The sequence below is a fragment of the Callospermophilus lateralis genome, chromosome 10 (genome assembly GCF_048772815.1).
Source record: "Callospermophilus lateralis isolate mCalLat2 chromosome 10, mCalLat2.hap1, whole genome shotgun sequence".
Lineage (NCBI taxonomy): Eukaryota > Metazoa > Chordata > Mammalia > Rodentia > Sciuridae > Callospermophilus > Callospermophilus lateralis.
Genome location: NC_135314.1, coordinates 3621011 through 3640016, shown reverse-complemented (window position 1 = coordinate 3640016; position 19006 = coordinate 3621011). Strand labels below are relative to the sequence as shown.

At 51.8% G+C, this 19006-nt stretch overlaps 1 protein-coding gene across 1 annotated transcript in view; it reads right to left on the bottom strand.

Moving 5' to 3' along the window:
- The window catches only part of C2cd2 (C2 calcium dependent domain containing 2), a 50709-nt gene that overhangs the window by 14201 nt on the left and 17502 nt on the right, over positions 1-19006 (bottom strand). Inside the window, exons 3-12 of the mRNA XM_076867586.2 lie at positions 16006-16122; positions 15158-15262; positions 11278-11400; positions 8796-8919; positions 7658-7766; positions 5302-5366; positions 4279-4403; positions 3305-3479; positions 2471-2584; positions 6-133 (exon numbers count right to left, since the gene is read on the bottom strand). Of these exons, the coding sequence (XP_076723701.2) occupies positions 6-133; positions 2471-2584; positions 3305-3479; positions 4279-4403; positions 5302-5366; positions 7658-7766; positions 8796-8919; positions 11278-11400; positions 15158-15262; positions 16006-16122 (1185 nt within the window). The remainder of the gene's footprint in view (positions 1-5; positions 134-2470; positions 2585-3304; positions 3480-4278; positions 4404-5301; positions 5367-7657; positions 7767-8795; positions 8920-11277; positions 11401-15157; positions 15263-16005; positions 16123-19006) is intronic.

Here is a 19006-nt window from a genome sequence, read left to right as displayed (position 1 = left end):
CATACCTTGGAGATCCCTGAAATGATGATAGTGCTCTTCTTTCGTGGTGACTTGAGTTTCAGCTTTGAAGACTCACTGAGCTGCCGGATGGCAACCTCAGCCACCGGATCGGAGCCATTCAACACCAGCAGTTCTGCAGCAGGGAAGGTAGCGCTGAGCTCACGAGCAAAACCAAATGCTCCGGGGAACTTCGGGGGGTGACAGAAATGACTGGCAAACATCTCTGATACAGGACCAGGGCGTAAACTCTGGAGGCTTTGCAAGCCATCTCTCTAAAACAGCCCCTCCACGCGGCTTTGGATGACCTTCAGCAAGTAGGGTTGAAAAGTGAGGAGAGCATCAGGCAGACAGAGCATCTCTACCTTCCGGGAGACTGAACCTTGAGAGGCAGGGCTCAGGAAGGGCCACACTAACCAGCACGGCCACCGGCTCCACGGTGCTCCCCACCCACAGGAGCTCTTGGAAGAGCCGTGCACACGGACCTCATCTGCTCACTCCCAGACCCCATGAGGCCAACTCTGTTTTTTTTTTTTTTCTGAGCCTCCATTTGACAAACGGGGAAAATGTTGGATAGCTGGGTGAGAGATGACGGGGACGGTCTCTGACGCAAGGCACAAGGTTATAACCTACACTATTCTGCTGAGGAAACGTTAAGATTGGCGGAGATGTTAAAAGGAGCTTTTCCTACGGCAGCCTCAGCCATGGCCTGAGGGCCAGAGAGGTTAGTTTCCAAAGGGAGTGGGTGGGGACTGCTGGCCCAGGCCCTGTGATACCTCGGTCCCCAGCCCAGAGCTTGGGGTGTCTCAGGAAGGAGTGGGCCTTTGGTTATTCATAATGATCCTCTTTTAACTGCATCCAGTTTATGCTAACGAGGCTCCCCTTACCTCAGGGGAGAGGCGGGACCTAGTTGGTTCGACATCAATGACCAGTCATGCACTCCTCCGAGCCAGTAGAGTGGAGCCCCCACAAACCCCCAAACGACAGGCTCAGAGGGCTTCTGGTCTAGCACCACTAAATGCCAGGAGGGAGCACATCCCGGGCTCCACAGACAGAAGCTCCAGCCCAGGACCCTTGTTGTCCTGGTCCTGGGTCCTGCTCCCTGGTTGGGCATCTGTACCCCTTAGCACAGCCTGGTAAATCTAGGGACGTATCTCCCTGCGTGCTGTGAGTTGTGACTCCAAACTGGTAACGGAGGGTCACGGGCTGGGAGACCCGATAGGTAGGGTCAGAGTGTGGCTGGCATAGACACAGGGAGGCGATAGTCTTGGGGCTGAGCCTTTAACCTGTGGGTCTGAGCTAACTCCCAAGGCCAGCGCCAGAATTGAGCCACACTGCAGGGCACGTGGCTGGTGTCTGCAAAGAAGGGGAACTGCCTGGCTTTGCCACACACTTGGTGCTACAGTGTGTGGGTAGAGGAACAGTTTTGTCCTTAGCCTCTGGCTCACAGAGAAGGGTCAAGAGAAAGGATCTGCAGAGACCTCCTTGTCACCAAGGAAAAGCCACCAAGAAAAGGGAGTCAGGACAGCTGCCCCAGGACAGCTCTGCCCTGTGCGCTGGAGGGAGCAGTCCTTGGAGCTGGTCATCATGCAGGTGCAGCCCAGAAAGCCACAGTTGTCCCTGGTTGCCCAGTGGACAGTGACCTGGGGTGGCCCCACTGCCAGGGGTAGTCTGAGGACATCTGACCAGATGCATGAGTACTGGAGTGCACTGGGGCGGGGCCCTGAGGAAGGGCATCAGAAGTGGTGGCCAAAAGAGGGGCCTGGGCTATGTCCTGGACACTGCAGGTGGCCCAGAAGGGCAGGAACCATAGAGGCATGGGGGCCTGCAAGGGAAGGGCAGTTGCAAACCTCCCAGGCAGGGGAGGTTGCGCGAGACCTTCTGCTCCTGGCGGGCCTTGCCCCACCTCTGATTCAGTAGGCCAGAAAGAGAAAGGAGGGTGAGCGAGAGAAGCGCCCACCTGCCCTTTCTCTGATGGGAGGCCACAGGAGGGCCAAGGAGAAAGTCCAGTCCTAAATTCAGATGGTGCTGTGATCTAGAGACACACATCTTTTCAAAGACGCCCGTTGCCCGAGAACAACCATCAAAACCTGAGATGTGCGCAGCGGGCTGGGAACCACTCCCAGCCAGCAGGCTTCGGCAGACAGCGGGACACACTCCAGCCCTGGGTGCTGCTGTCCCCACAGTTCTGCTTCTCCAACAGCATCAACGTCACCAATGTACTGAAGAGCAGGAAAAATTATGTTCAGAAAGGCCTCCTTTGGTTTTTGGATTGATTCTGTTAAAGTGTTCCCTCAACCCTAGCAGGGACTTGGTGTGACTCTGGTCTTCCTGTGATTTCCCCATCCTCAGTATCTACTTATCATTAGGAAAAAAAAAAAAAAAAAACAACTCAGAAAAGAAACCGTGACCTCTAGGCAAGGAGAGGCCTGTGAGCAGCTGGAGGGCCAGGAGGGAGGCGCCGCCTGCTCACCTGTGTCTGAAGAAGAGAACGTCTTGCTGACGGGCGCGCCATGGCACGAGATGGCCTGGATGGAGATGTCCTTCTCGATGACCTTCACCTTAACGGGCGTCTTCACCGGAGACTCTGCTGGGGGAGAGGCTGTTATCCAGGGCAGGCCAAGTGCAGAATGGAGGGAAAGGGCACCCTCGCAGCGACCTCAGCCAAACCCAGGACAAAGTGGTGCTGGGAGCTCAGACTTCGGTAAAATCTCAGAAATGTTTTAACGAAGCCAGAGTTTCCCTTTGTGCTCACATCCCTCAATGGAGCAAGTGGTCTGTTCTGGGTGATAACGCATTATCACGGGTTTTGTTTACTCGGATCGAGACACGGATAAACAAGTATTGATCCGTCGCACTTGTGCAGGAGTCTCCGAGGTAGTGGCCGTGGGGACGGGTCCAGAATCCAGCCAGATGGGAATAGGAAAGGCACGCCAAGCCTTCTCAGGCAAGACGTTTAACTTAAGAAATTCAATGCCGACCACCTGCTTTGAACTTTCTGGATGGCGTGCTCTCCTGTGTGAATGTGATGCGGTCCTTGATTAACCTGGGTGGGGTGGCCTCGGAGGGCAACTGTTTATAATTCCCAGTGGACTTGGGCTTTGGAGCAGACCACAGGGTGGAACCTTGTGTCACCTACCAGACATTTCTTTGATAGAACAGAAAGGTAAGTGTCCAATGCAAAAGCAAGCTCAAGTCTTACCAGCTGCCCCCCTCTTGGCTCAAGGTCACCTTACTAGCCCAGGGCAGCAGCCCAGAGCCCTCTGCCTTCGCAAGGCCAGCGAGGGACTGTACTCCAGTGTCTCACCAGAGCTCAGTGGGGATGCCCTCCCCACATCGTAGCGAGGCTTGGTCTTCACGGCAGTGACAGTAGTGACCACGGTCCCACAGGGCATCACTGTGCGGTCCTTTTCTATCTTTGCAGCAGCAACAGGGGAAGGGGTTTGCCAGGATTTCAATTCACTGGGTTCTATGTAAGAAAACTGCAGAGAAGGCTGGTTATTTGTTTTGTAGCACACCTATCCCACAGTACCCATGGGGTTTGGTTCCAGGACCCCCCAGAATGCCCAAATCCTCAGCCGCTCAGTCTTCTATGAAATGGTGCAGTACTGCGTATAACCTACTTATACTCCCAGGTGCTCTGAGTGATCCCTTGGTGACCTATAACCCTCCTTCAGTGGAAATGCAGTGTGAGTAGTTACTAGACCTGTTGTTCAGGGAACAATGACAAGAAAAAAGGCCTGTGCGTGCTCAGTAGATGTGGGTTCCCCAGGGGTTTCAATCCACAATCAGTGGAATCTGCAGATGAGGAACCCGTGGACACCGCAGGCCAACTCTTAGCATGAGGGCCGATTAACTAGCAAAGGAACACTGCTTCCTCGGAAATACCCACTAGACTCTTTTTACTTAATGTCACTTAATCTTTTCAGTTGACCTGGATTTCCCCAGAGCCAGCAGAGAACCCTGACAGCTGAGCTCAAACACAGCTAACCCTGCACAAAACAACAGTGGAATTAAAAGCCGGAGAACCAAAGATTTTAAAAGGCCCTTAGGGTTGGGCCCCAAGAGGCTGTCCTGATACATTATTTCACATATTGGACAACACAACCCCAGCACCACGGGCCGGGTCCCTCCAAATCTAGACACACATGCTGTGAATCCATATCTTTTGCATGAGCCTCGTGGGGCACTGGAGGCAGAGGGAGCCTCTGGCAGCAACAGGAAGCCCCTAGAACAGGAGGTCAGGCCCAAATGTGGTTGTGGACAAGAAGGTCACCATACCTCTGCAGTGACCGAGCCCAGCGCCGAGCTGCTGAGGGTGGGCCCTCCGATCAGCGTGAAACTCTGCAGCCCAGAAGGCTGCTTCTTGAACAGGTCCAGAGGGATAGTGGTCCTGGCCAGCAGACCTAGGGAAGGACAAGGAGGAGCACTGCTGACGTCTGTCAGGCCATGAGGGCTGACACTCCACACAAGCTGATCCCGTTAGCTGGAAAGGGCCCCATTTCAAAATCCTGTCAAGTGTCAGGGTCACCAAAGACAGGCGGCAGGGGTGTTCCAGCCAGGAGGCTCTGGGATAGGTCAGAGGCAACCCCCGCAACAGGTGTGGAGATGACTGGCCAGAAGCCCACTGACAACTCTGGCACAGGGACAGTGGACGAGAGATCAGATCAGTGTGAATCCAGAAGCTGCCGACTGCCCAGAGGACATAAAGAGAACATCCTTATTCTTAGGAAATAGATCCTAAAGAATGTTGGGGTAAAGGGCCATGATGCCCCAGGACTAGGAGGCTGAGGCAGGAGGGTCACAAGCTCAAGGCCAGCCTGGGCAACTTCATCTCAAAATAAAAAATAAAAAGGGCTGCAGTGTAGCTCGGTGGGAGAGCACCCTTTGGGTCAATCCCCAGAAGCACACACACACAGAAAGAAAGCAATGTGGCGGAGATGGTAGATAAATTTCATATTCTATATACCTTACCCAATAAAAAAATTAAAAAGGAAGTTTGTTGAGGCTAGGAGGGTTCAGAACTGCTTCTCTGAGCCAAGAATTGTTGAATAAAAGGTTCTGAATTGAAGGAAGGAAGGAAGGAAGGAAGGAAGGAAGGAAGGAAGGAAGGAAACGGATGAACATTTTCCAAAACTGTGGCTTGCCAATAATTGAAACTGAGTTGGAACCCAATGTGCCCTTGGAAAGTCCAGGGCTCAGGGGAGAGGGCCAGCCTCCTCTGCTGGGCCTTGCTAACCCCACCCCGCCCAGGCCCTGGGTGACCTCCCCAGACAGCGGGGCTCGGTTCACCTGCTCACCCACCTTCTGAGGACCGCCCGTCCTCTGCAATCTGCAGGTGTAACTCCTTGGACTTGGCGTTCAGCTCACTGAGACAGGGAAAATAGCATGAGGCCTTCAGAAAGCAACGCTCTGTGGCCTTCTCAAGGTATGGTGATTTTTTTTTCAATGATAGAAAAGAACACAAAGTTGTCAATAGTTAAGAAACCGCGAAGACGTGTAATCAGAACAGGAAAGGTCACCTGCAGCCTCATCCTTTGTACACGGCTACTCTTAATGCTTGGCCACCTGCCTTCCAGAGCTGCCCAGGACAGCTCACTTTGGTGGTGGTGATGCCATGGTCAGTGCAAACCAAGGAGCCAGGCTTAACTTTAATTTTTAATTAACTTAATACATAAGCCACCTGTGGCTGGAGTTTACCTCGTTGAAAGCTGAACAATTATCTGAAGACACCAAATACCTCCTTCCTCCTCTGGAACATTTCCTTTCACTTACACAGACATCTTTCCATGTCAATCACTACAGAGAAACAGCATTTTTCACAAGTGTCTATTGTGATGCTATTTGGCCTTGTGAAAAGTTTACTTGGCCAGCTCCTTAATAACTATTAAGAATGGAGAGGCTGTGGCTGGGGCTCAGTGAAGATCGCTTGCTTCACATGTATGAGGCACTGGGTTCGATCCTCAGCACCACATGAAAATAAATAAATAAATAAAGATATTGTGTCCATCTATAACTAAAAAAAATCTTAAAAAAAGAATGAATTGGCTGTTTCTAATATTTTATAATTATAAATCAGCTGCGATAAATATCCTTACACATATATCTTTGTACACAGTGCAATTATTCCCTTAAGGAAACTACAACTGTCAAGAAGTAAATACATTTAAGACATGTTTTTAAAATATACCTTTTGATGATGTTCATAATATTTACTCCACTGGACATTACTATTCTCTCATTCTTTACCAAACTCCAAAGTGAAAAACAATCTTTTATTTAAGTCTGCATGACTTCACGTATTTCTGAGACTCAACATTTTTTTTTTAGAAGTGTATGTCCATCTCTATTTGCATTTTATCTCCAGTTAGGAAATTTTGCCATTTTCTAAGTGGGTATTCCTATTTCATTAACAATTCACAACAGCACTTTGTAAAGATACAGCGGATGCTTTCCTACACCACTTTCTATAACTACTTGTTGTATAAGCAGATTGATTTCTTGTTTTTAGCCAGGCTTTTAACTGAATTATTATTTCTATCAATTTTAAGTGTTTTTTTTGGGAGGGGGCACTGGGGATTGAACCCAGGGATGCCCAACCTCTGAGCTACATCCAAGTCCCTTTAATTAATTTTTTGTTTTTTGAGACAGAGTTTTTTCTAAGTTTTCCAGGCTGGCCTTGAACTGCAGTCCTCAAGTTCAAGAGCCACTTTCTATTGGATCTTCTAATATTAATTATTTCTTTCCTACATCCATTATCATTTCCAAGTGTTGGCTGATTTCCTTGGTTAGTCCAGCAATGAAATAAGATCAGCTCCAAGAAGCGGCCAGCCGTCTGCCTCCCTTCCCAGTCTCCACATGTCTCTTCTTGTTCCCACTTAACTGCAGTGACCAGTTCTTCTAGAACAAAACAGTGGGATCTTCTCCTGATGTCAGTGGTGCTGCTCTTAAGATTTGCCATTCATAGTATTTTTTAAAGTCTTATTAAGGAAGAATCCATAAATTTTATTCTAATTAAATGTTTTAAAATTAGGAATAGGGGCTAGGATTGTAGCTCAGTGATAGAGCGTTTGTTCATCCGTGCAGGGCCCTGGGTTCGATCTTCACCACCACATAAACATAAATAAATAAAATTTTAAAATGTCCAAATACCACTAAAAAATAAATACTTAAAAAATATAAAGGTAATAAGTTTATTTTCTCCTTCAATTTAAGATTTAGTAAAATTCCTTACAGTCCTGGTATGAACTCAAGTGGCTTTATTTTAATTGTGCTGCTGGATTCTACCTGATAATATTTCATTATTTCTTAGGTCTTTATTTGTGAGTGCTCTACCCTCCACCTTCTGTTCTATCAGACTTTGGCATCAGTGGGAAGTCTCCTTCAGCTCAGGATGGTTGTGTGTCTAAGGGACGTGGGGGAGCTCCACAACAGCTCCCTCTTGTCACAACAGGAGGACAAGGAGAAAATTCATCCTGAGAGCTGCCTTTCAAAAGAAACCTGAGTTTGATTTAGAGCTACCTTTATGTGCTTAGAATGGCTTTATTTTCTAACTTAATTTAGCTTTTCAGCATAAACGGTGCTGGACAAGGACTTTGGGCTCCGGCGGTCTGGGCAGACCTGGCTATGGACACTGCCCTGGGATGCCGGCCGTACTCACAAGGTGAACTCCTCCTCCCAGGTGAGGTGAGTAGTGTTCTTGGCTTGGGTGCTGGTGAACCTCTGGACAGGGTCATTCAGCTGGGCAATGCACACGGGGCTAACGCTCCCTAAAAGAAGGAAAGAGAGATCATACCGAGGCCAGGGACCAGGACAGTCAGTGTAGGTCATACATGATTGGGCAGAGAGATGGGGGCCGATCCAGGAGGAATTGAAATGCTGACCCTCCTGAGCCCTTCCTCCTGCTGCAGCCTGTCCTCAGGGAGACCTGCCTGCAGGGGGCTGTTACCGAAGCCTCCTGGGCCCTAGGGTCACTCCACCGGCACATTTTGGCCCACCTTCAGCAGGATGTGGGGAGGAGAGAGGCGGGATTGGGGGAACCGCATCAGGACGCTGTTTGCATGTACAGGAAGGCCTGAGTTAAAGGGAGAGGCCTCAGCTCACCCACTGTGAGAGTCCACTCTTGCTTTCATTTGCCATTTACACTCTCAAAGCAGTGGATTTCACTGGGGTTAAAATTTTTTGAACTGTATTTGATGTCAGTAGCCCTAGACTGACCCCAAGTAGCCCATAGCCTTTGTCAATCCTGGCTGCAGGCAGGACTGCCCACATGGTCCTACTTCAGATGAGACTAACAGCTTCCCCAAGAAGTCAGTTTTAAGCCTAAACTTAAACTCAGGATGACTCCTAAGTTTGGAGATGCCTTACAGAGAACTCATAACTCTTAACTGACACACAATGTGCGCACACATTTACGGGGTGAGTGTGACATTTCAAAACAAGTATGCAGTGTGCAACGACCAGTTCAGATTAACCGGCAGACCATCGCCTCCAACACCGGTCACTTCTTGGAGTCGCCAGCATTCAGAATCTGCCCTGCTAGCTGAGTGCAGGTTTTGTTGTTAACTGCAGTCCCCCACAGGGCTGGAGGACACCAGGAGTCGTGGTGCCTGGCCAACTGTACCCTGTTTCCACCTCCCTTCATCAGAACTGTGTCCTTCAGATGCTCATGTTGAAAGAAGGCAGGGGGCAACACTGCAGACACAACCGGGTGCCACCAGGGTCCCAGGCCACCTGGAGCCCACCAGGCTCGGGTGCAGAGGCTACAGCCCCCCAAGACCCTGCCGCACCACACCCACCTGAAGCACCAGGATCATTGAGCAGCGAGACTCGGATGTTCTTCACCAGCAGTTTTAGTTCATGAACCCTTGGAGGTTTGGGAGGACAGGATTCCTGAGCAGGAGATGAAGCGCGCTGTAGATTCTGTGGAAAAGCAAAGCAAAGAGCATCAACCATGGGGAGAATGTGGATGAGGAGGTGGCCACTCAGCCTGTAACAACGCTCCCTGCTCCTGGGGGCGCAGGGCACCAGTGAGCCACAGCATCGCTCCTGCTTGGGCCTCCTCCGTCCCAGAGAGAGCCAGTGCCTGTCCAGCCAGAGAGGATCCTGGGTCTCGCTGTGGTGGAGACCACAGCACTGTGGGGCCATGGTCCAGCCCAGGACAGTGCCTTAAATGGTCCTCTCCAGGTGGCAGGAGTCCACTGCCGTCTCACTGATGGGACATTGGCCAGGCGTGAATGGCTTCAGCCATCTGTGTGGGAAGTATCTGAGATGGACTGGCGTGGACAAGCAAGGGGACAGGATCACCCTCGTCTCATCCTCAAAGGCATCAGGGGCGTCCAGCAGCACACATCGCCAGGTCTGGAGGGCCCCTTGCTAGCCAGCACTTCCCACACCAGCCGCCAGCCGCCAGCCAGCACTCACTCGCTGCTGCCTCCAAGCGGGTGCGAGGGGACCGGGGAGGACCTTTTGCTCAGTGAGAGCCATGCTGGCAGAGATCCAGACGTGGCTCTGGTGCAGACCACCCCTAGGGGGATGCGCGCCAACATCCACAGCGCCACCACCGTCCTTCAGGACACCATCTAGAAGATGCTGTTCTGGACCAGGTCCTCCCGACCGTGAGCTGAGGGTACGTGAGGCCACCAAGTGACGGCAAAAGTCCTTAAAGCCCGGGTGCATGACAGAACAGCCCACGCGTGGGGACAGGATGGAGACAAGGTGTTTTCTCAACTGTACATGTGTGGTGGTCAATTTTGTGTCAACTTCACTGGGTCCTATTTGGTCACACAGCATTCTAGGTGTGTTTCTGGCTTCAAATTCAATATCTGAATTAACAGACTGAGTGGAACACCGGCCCTCCATAGTGAGGATGGGCACCACCCAGTCAGCTGGAGGCCTGACTTGATCTCATATCAGAGAGACTCCTCCTTCTGACCACCTTGAGCTGGGACGTGGGTGTTCTTCTGCTCAGGGACTCCAGTGGGAACATCAAGACCTTGCTGGTTTCTGTCCACGAGCCTGCCAGCTTTGGACTGGAGCTGGCTCTTGGTGCTCGACCCTTGGGACTTGGACTAGAACTATACCCCAGGCACATCAGCCCCTGTGACCATGCGAGCCAACACCTATCCTCTTTATCTACCATGGGTCCTGTCTCTCTGGAGGACAATGACCAGTGCTTATCCTATCTGAGAAAACTACACATTTATTTTAAAATATTTTTGAATTTATGATAGTGTTGAACTTTTTATTTCCTGACTCCATGAATTCTAACAACATGCTGCTATTTTGTGAACTTCCTCCATTTGGATGGTAACCTCGGTCACCAGTCAGTCCTCTGTGATCTGCAGGAATCCACTGTGATGGAACTACTGACGGTGGGTGGCTGGCCTCTGCTCACCCTCTGGGAGGCACGGCCCACCCTCTCTTGGGGAAGGCCTGACAGATGAGCCTGGCCTCCACCATCCTGCACCACCCAGAGGCTCCGCTGGTGGGCTGCGTCACCAGCCTGGCCCTGGTCCAGGCCCAGCAGTCTCAGTCCGCCCAGTGCACTTTGCGCTGCTTGCTTCTGGGTATAGTTCTCATCACCAATTTGGCTTCCCAGGAACCTCAGGGTCAGGGTCTGGATTTGTAATGCCCCCCACGAGCTCTTGTGTTAGGCAACCCAGCAATGCTTAGAGGTGAAAAGACGGATGGTGAGAGCTGTGGCCCCATCAGTGGATGACTCCATTTGATGACTAAGAGTTTGGATGGACTCGTGGGTGCTAGCTGTAGGCAGATGGGGTGTGGCTGGAGGAATTAGGTCACTGGGGGTGTGGCTTTAGACTATACCTGCTCCTGGGCCCTCCCTCTCTCTCTCTCTCTCTCTCTCTCTCTCTCTCTGCTTCCTGGCTGCCAAGAGCTGGGCAGCTTCCCTCTCCACACCCTTCACCATGAGGCTCTTCTGCCTCACCTCAGGCCCAGGGCCATGAAGCTGGCTGACCTTGGCCTGAACCTCTGAAATCATGAGCCCAAATAAACTTCCTCCTCCAACTGTTCTCGCCAGGTATTTTGGCCACAGCGACCAGAGCCGAGTGAAACACTCATTCTTGGAAGGATGGAGGCCAGGGCAGTAGACTTCGAATAGGCTCCGTCCCAAGGCCACAGGATAGCCGTCGGGCAGTGCGCACATGAGCTCGGCTCCACAGAGGGAGGCAGAGGCACAGAAATGCACGTTCCCCAGGAGCGGCAGCCAGATGCCCAACAGCGCCCAGAAACACCGCACCCTGCGATGAATGGACTTACCTGAGCTTCCTGTATATCCGTGGGCTTGGTGCTCAGAACCACTGACGGAGAAGTGGAACTCACCAGGTGCTTCAAAATATCCTTGAGGGTTTCAGATATTGTATCTGTCTCACCCACCTGGCCCTAGGGAGAGGAATGGTCATGGAGTCAGTTCACAACCGGGCATCTGGCAGGCCAGCTCACAGCAGACTAGAGGTGGGGGCTGCGCTGGGACCCCAGGACAGATAGATAAGCATTCCCACTCTCACCTGGAGACAGGGTCATTTTACTGGTTTCAGAGGTAATTCACACCTCTCACAGCAGATTCCTAAACATGCAGACAGACATGCAGCATAGGAATGTCGATGTTCCTGCGCACCCTTCCTTCCCATGTTGCCCCCTCAACTTACGCACACACGTTTTTTTTCCTTTCTTATGTAAGTTTCATTTCTTTTGAAAATTACAAAGTATTGAAGGACATGAAAAGAACCAAGAAGAATGAAGAACCGAGCAGAGGACTTCCGTTTACCAGATGGCAGGACATAGGAGGTTACAATAATTAGTACCCAGCAGAATACGTTCATATGTTCTAGAATGTTCTTGGCATCACTCTTCATGGGCACCTCAAGCTGGAGGCCATCTAAGTGGAGTGGACCGACTCCCTCTGAAGTCCCAATGCTGAGACCCTCCCCCCAGGGTGACAGAATAGGACTGGGCCATTGGGAGGTGGAGAGCAGGAGGTGGCACTTTCCTGATAGGATCGGTGCCTCATGGGAGGGCCCCAGAGAGCGCCCGCCCTCCTTCACCCGCTGAGGACAGCATAAGGCAGCTCTCTGCAACCTGGAGCAGGCCCTCACTGGGGCAGCTGGGGACTTCCATTCTAAAGATGAAGTTCTGCAGTTTGTAGGTCTCCAGGCCTGTAGTAGCGGTCACAGCAGCCTGGACTAAGCCACAGAGTGCCCATTGGTGGCTACATAGACTCAGGGACTGTAGCAGTCTCAGGATGGAACAGCATAGCAATGAGTAAAATGCGCCCACATGGGAGGCGTGGGTGAACCTCAGGGGAAAGGGGCCGAGCCCAGAAAGCCCTGGCTGACCCTGAGGGGCTGGGCAGCACATGGTGGCCCTGGGGAACTTCCTTGGGGCCAATTCCATTTGAGGCTTGTGCACTGTTCCGTAAGCATGTCACAATCAACTTTTTAGCAAGCAGGACCTATTTTTTAAAACCCCAACTAACCTAAAGGTGCTTTTGGTTTAGTTTTTCCCAAAAAAGTCTTATTTAAACATTGGCTTTTGTTTTAACCCCTGACTCCAGGGCCGGATGGGTGTTTGCTGAAGCCACAGCACACCCTGGGGCTGCCTGGGTCCCTGCAACCTTCCCAGGTCTCGGGGAGAGCAGCTGCGCGGAGCAGGTGTCCGCCATGGTTCTGTACCTTGTCCTAGTGCTGGCTCTGCTGGTGGTGGCTGGAACCCTTGGTCACCTCCATTCCCAACCCTCACTGCAGAGCCCCAGCCCAGCCAGCCTGCTCCGGACCAGCTTCACCAGGGCTACAGGCTGGTGGACGTGTCCCAGCTGTGGGGCAGGAAGAGATTTCAGCCAGCCTGGAGCTGGTCTGTGTGGTCCCAAGGACAACCAGCTGGCCTGTCCCCTCCTCTGCCAGGACTTTTTACAGTGAGCTTGGTAAAAAATCTACCATTTACTGAAAATTGACTTTCTGCCAGGATCTCTGAAATAATAAGAAGGGAAATTGCCGACACTATGGCTCCCACCATGTGCCAGGCTCACTCACACATCTGCATGTCTTAACTGGCTTACTCCCCACAACCGCCCTGAGCATCACTGTCTCCATTTCACAGGGGAGGAAACTGGAGCACAGGGAAGTCAATAAACATGGTGGGGTCACACAGCCTGAAATTAGCAGAACCAGGAGTCAAATCCAGGGAGGTCTGGGCTGTGGTGATCTGGGCTTTGAATGTACCCATCAACCCCTCATGAATAGAGCTTAACAACTTATTTCTTACTTTAAATTGAGATGAAATTCGTGTGGCATAAAACAAACCATTTTAAAGTGGACATTTCATTGCTGTTCAGTACCTTCACAATGTCATGTGCCCACCACCCCCATCATGTTCCAACACCATCACCATCCCCCAGAGCAAACCCGTGCCCCCACCCCCCCTCAGCGCCCCTCCCCCAGCCCCAGGGCTCCACATGATGGACCCTAGGATATGTGGCCCCATGACTGGCTGCTGTCACTTGGCATGGCTTTCAAGGCCACCCAGGTGGCAGCACACCAGAGCTCCATTCCTTCCAGTCTGATGACATCCCGCGGATGGGTGTACCCCACCTTGGGGATCTGCTTATCGTTTCTGCCCTGCCCATTTCTCCTCACCCCGCAGAGTGGGCAGCCCCGGGTGGGAGGCGGGCCCCGGGCCCCAGATGCCAGGTGTTACCACACCCCAGGGTCCAGAGCAGCTGCCTTGACAGCCCCCACCCAGCTCCTCCCTTGCCCAGCCGCCCCCAGGGCCATCCTTCTCTAGCTGGCCTCAGCTCTGGGAGACACCCTCCACCTGGCAGAGGGGGTGCTGGAGGCGGGGAACAGACACCCACGGCCCAGGCATCATGCTACCAGTGGCAAGAGAGGGGCACAGGATGATATTGGGAAAAGGAAATACAAGAAGGTGACAAACGCCAATGACCCAAATCACCACGTGCAGGAGGTGGCCAGGGGCGGAGGGAGGAGCAGCATGGGACCTTGGAGTCCCGCCTTCCCGATGGCTTTGACTTGTGAATCGGGCTGATATTTTACGTATTCAAAACACATGTAAATCAACACAGATGGAGAGAAAACCCACCAACAGATACCAACATAGACGAATTAACCAACATCAAACTGATAACACAACCATCCAGGGAAAAAAGCAATTCAAATGATTTTTGGACAGAGGAAGGTATCCTCAGCAGGACGCCCTCTGAAGCCAGGGTCAGAGGGCACTCCTGAACGCGGGTGCTGAGGATGCAGGGAGGGAGGAAGCAGCCGTGTGGCCTGACAAGCCACACCTGTGTGCGAGAAAGGGCCTGGGAGTGAGAGGGAGGAGGAAGGGGAATTGAGGGACAGCCTGGGTGAGAGACGGGCCAGTGACAGGGGCCGTCTGACCACGCACTCAAGTCTACCAGCAGACAGCAGAACACGGCCACTCCATCAAGACAAGAGGCTCAGTATCTACTGGAAACTAAGCCTGCCCCTCTCGGCTGTGCCGATGCCTCAGGCACTGAACTGGAGGAACTGACAAGGTGGTGTCTTGAGCCACCAGAAAGGAGGTCCCCGACAACCCCAGCTTTGGCTCTGTGTCACCTCTCCAGCAAGAGAAGGGAGACGGGGCTCCTCGCGGCCTACTCATGCCCCGTTTCCAAGTTCACTTCTTCAACCCCTGAGACTGGGAAGCTGGAAGGAATTCACCCTGAGGTTCTAGAGGCTCCCTTGAGGAAACAGGGGAAGAAAGAGGCCCCACCCTGGGGAGGCAGGCTTCAGCCAGCCTCTGCACAGGAGCACCTCAGCCAGGGAGTGTCGGGGACCCACGGCTGCATGGCCACGGGGGCTGGTACCTTCCACGGCACTGAAGGCCCAAGACAGTCCCTGCCCACTAGGCCCACAATGGGGTGGGGCTGGGCATCAGGAATTTTAAAAGCAGCCAGGAGATTCCAGTGGCACCAGAGCCCTCTGAGCTGCCTCTCGCAGTGCCCCGTCTTGGTGTCCAGGCAGCCTGGGAGGGCAGCGGGGACGGGGAAGCAAGTGCCCAACAGTTGGGTGTCTGTGGATCTGAGCCTCAGCTTTCCACAGGCTGTCTCATCACGCCTGTCTTCTCAACCACAGAGGGTCACAGACACGGAGGGACTGACCTCCCCTGGTGCCCGGGGCTGGATCTTGATGGTCACTTCTGGCACGTGGATGTAGGACCACCGAATCTGGATGTCTTCTCTCTTTTCTTTCATGTGGAGCTCCAGCTATTAGAAAGAAAGGAAGAAAGAAAGAATAAACAAGTGTGTCGGATGGCTGCTCTTTCCACCAGACCCCGGCAACCTGTGTACGTGCACAATGAGGGACGTGCAGTTTCCTGGTGCTGGCATCCAGAGCTGCACTGGGCCTCTTGTCACCATCATTAGAAACACGTCCCTCTGTGCTGCATTATACACTGTTTATAATTACATGTAAAATAGGTCTTATTATTACAAATCTGTTATCACAAAATAATGGTAGTGCTGATTTTTTTTAACTTATAACAATAATGGATTGTTTTAAAGTTGACTTTTTTCAAAACCTAAGCTAGCACCTCCCCCAGCTCTGCCCGGCTGTCTTTCTGAGTTGTGTAGACACCTGTGGTCCAGCACCTGACTTCCCGCAGGTGCCACCAGCCTTGTCCCACCAGTCAGCAACAGTCCTGACCAGCATAGAGGCCTGAAAGGGGCAGTCTCTGGATTCATCATGCATGTGTGTGCATGTGTGTGCGTGTGCGTGTTTTATGTCCCATACATATGGTGCAACATGGAAGCTTACAGTCTAAGATGATACAAGTAGCAACAAGAACATGGATGTCACAGCCCTGTAACTCAGGCCACACTGAGCGCGACGTGTGCCCAACCCCACCCCAGATGGGCCTAATGGGCAGGGACTGTCTTGGGCCTTTAGTGAAGGGGATGAGTCTACAAGAACTGTCTTCTTGTGACTTGCAGAATCTGCCCAGCCTCACCTGCAGATGAACCGGGGAGAGCTGTACATCATACAGCTGGTGTCCTGAGGCCGTCACCGAGGGCGCTGCGCTGACCAGGAACTGAAGGGTCTTGCTCATCACGTGACAGGCCACCACCTGCAGGAGGGACAGGTGACAGGAAGAACTGTACAGGAGAGCAAGTGGCACCGCAGGCATCTTTATGTCAGAATGCGGCAATCCAGACTTCCTTCCTTAGTGAGGGCAGAACTTCCATAAACTTGGATAAATATCCAGATCTACCTCTTCCTTAATATGTAGTAATTTGAAAACTAGAAAAAATATATCAAATTCTTGCTTCCTGATGGGTGGCTCTAATTGTTTCTTTACACACATAACAAGTTTTCTTTTTTGCTTTGTTGTATTTTCCCACGATGACAGATTTTAAGCTCCCTAGACATGTCCATGTTCGTAAAGAGCAAAAGCCATTAGCCATCTTCTCTCACTAGAAATGAGCCTTAAAATGATGTTACAGATGTAAAATTTAAGTGAAAAATTTAAAATTCTTCTGGAACACAAGAAATTGTTTATATCTAAATAATCTTAACATATGGTTCTTCAAAGATGCAGAAATAATTGAAAGAACATACGAAATACCAAATGACTACAAAGTGACACAGCCTTAGCAAAATAGTTACAAAATGAACTTATTTTACAGAATAAAAATTTAAAGGACAGAGACAAGCAACCACAAAAGGGAGTAAACCAAACTCAACTCCTCCTGTGTCTGGAAGCACGTTAGAGGGTGTTGACGTCACAGCCAGACCGAGATGGATCGTCTCCCGTCCCCTACGGAGCAGAGCGGTAGAGGAGGCCTCAGTGACCCCCCGGCAGCACGCCACGCAGGCATAGCACTGGCCGGCGATGAGGCCCAGTGCCCACTGCATGGGCTGAGGGCAGCAGGGCCCAATGGGTACTGGATAACCAACAGGATGGACGAAGAGGCTCCAGCAGTGGCCAGTGTTGGCCAAAGCCAAGTCATCAGGAGGCTTAGGGTAAGCAAAATGGATCTCACCTTCCCATGGGAATGGCTGACCCCACCATGGGGACAGCGTTTGCTTGGGGAGGGAGAGAAAATTCTTTAATTCTCTGGTGGATTTATCAGAATCTAAAATACCAAGTAGAGAGATTATCAAAATAATGATTTTGCCAGGGCCTGCTACTCCAGAGTTCAGGCCGGGGCCATCCCCTCTTCCCTCTTGTCCCCTGGCTTCCCACCCCCGACCATCCTGCATCTGCTGTGTCCACCTCAGTGCCCCTCGCACACACCATGTGGAGCCTGGCACGGCTGCTCCCAGCATCCAGGACGAGAGGCAGGAGTCCCATGGATCCAGCAGAAGATCCTTGCCTCCCACCAGCCCGGGCAGAAAGGCCAGACTCTTTGTGTCCCTCTGTGTTTGTAACATCCTCCAGAGACCGACCACAGGGATCAGTTACGTCTTCACAAAGGCCTGGGACAACTAACGGTTGGATAGAAACGTCACTTGTTTACTAAATATGTGTCAGCCCTAAACAATCCTTTCTGGAGACGCATATTTTTGATGGCAGGTGAGCTACCCGCTCATCACATAGAGGAAACCGGGCTCTGCTTGGTCTCCACGGACCTGGCTCTTTCTGCATGAACACAAGACAGCGGGACACGCAAGGGCACGTGGTGCTTCCGCTGCCTTCTTGGGAGCCCTCCCGCACTCAGCGAGTCAGACTCTTACTCTGGAAACATTTCCTCAGTGCCTTGATGCACGCACACATGCAGTCCAGCCAGCAGGAAGACCCCCCCCTCCCATTTCTGGAAACACAGAGCTCTAAGCAAGTGTCTAAGGACTAGGCCCATCAGTAGCCGGGCTCGGTGGCACACGCCTGTGAGCCCAACAACTTGGTAGGCGGGGGCAGGAGGATCACAAGTGCCAGGCCAGCCTGGGCAACTCAGCTAGGCCCTAAGCAGCTTCGTGAGAACCTGTCTCAAAAATTCAAAAAGTTTTAATAAGGACTGGGGATTCAGCTCAGTGACAAAGTGCTTCTGGGTTCAACCCCCAGACCAAAAACAAAAAAAAAAACAAAAAAAGGACTTTAAAACTTCTAGAAGGCATAACTGGAAAGCTCGGGACTCGCGGGGCTGGACTCTCTTCCCAGCCCCCAGAGCGTCCTCCCTCAGCCCTGGGGCTATGGCTTCCCTCCCCCTAAATAAAACCAGCCAGCCGGACCAAATTTCTGGGCTTCCACTTGGCATTCAGCTAGAAAGCTCATTAAGAAGCCACTGAACCTGCTGTGACATTTTGATACGCCCACACAGAATGCTCCCACGCTGCCCCAGGGGCTGCTGGGAGGGACAGCCATTAGGGCCAAATCCTCTCCTGGACCAGCCTCCACCTCTGCGGCCTGAGAATAATAATGCCCCATTTTCAAATGGACAAGAACAAAATGGAAAGGAGGTTTTAAAAATAAGTAATCTTCTTTTAAGAGTATTAAGGTGTTATCCACAATGAGGATTAAATTCTCCCAACCCGTACAAACAGGGTGCGCCTTCTCTGTTGGAGAGGGGCCCGGGAACTGTGGAAGGCAGGATTGCCACGTGCAAGTTCAGTGGATCCTCCAACGGTTGGCCTTCCTGGGGGCCAGAGTGTCCAGGGCTGACATCTGCTTCGATGCCTATGCACAGAGACATCTTGATCCCACAGCTCCCTCCCCCGACACAGCAACGATCCTGAGAATTGCTTTATAATCTTCCAGTCGGCTCCTGAGGAAGTCCCAATTATGTGCCACTATTTAAAAACTGCTTTCAAGCCCTCCCTTGGGTTTTACGTATCTCCCTTGGAAAGAGTCTGAGATTAGCATTGGATTTTTAAAAAGTTAAATAGAAGTCATGTCTGGTATCTGCAGTGGCGACAGTGAATCACCTGCCCATGGCAGAGATCCACAAAGCCGAGACGTGCCTTCCAGGGAACACGCTCTTCGGAAACAGTCACCCGTAGACCTGCTTAACCCT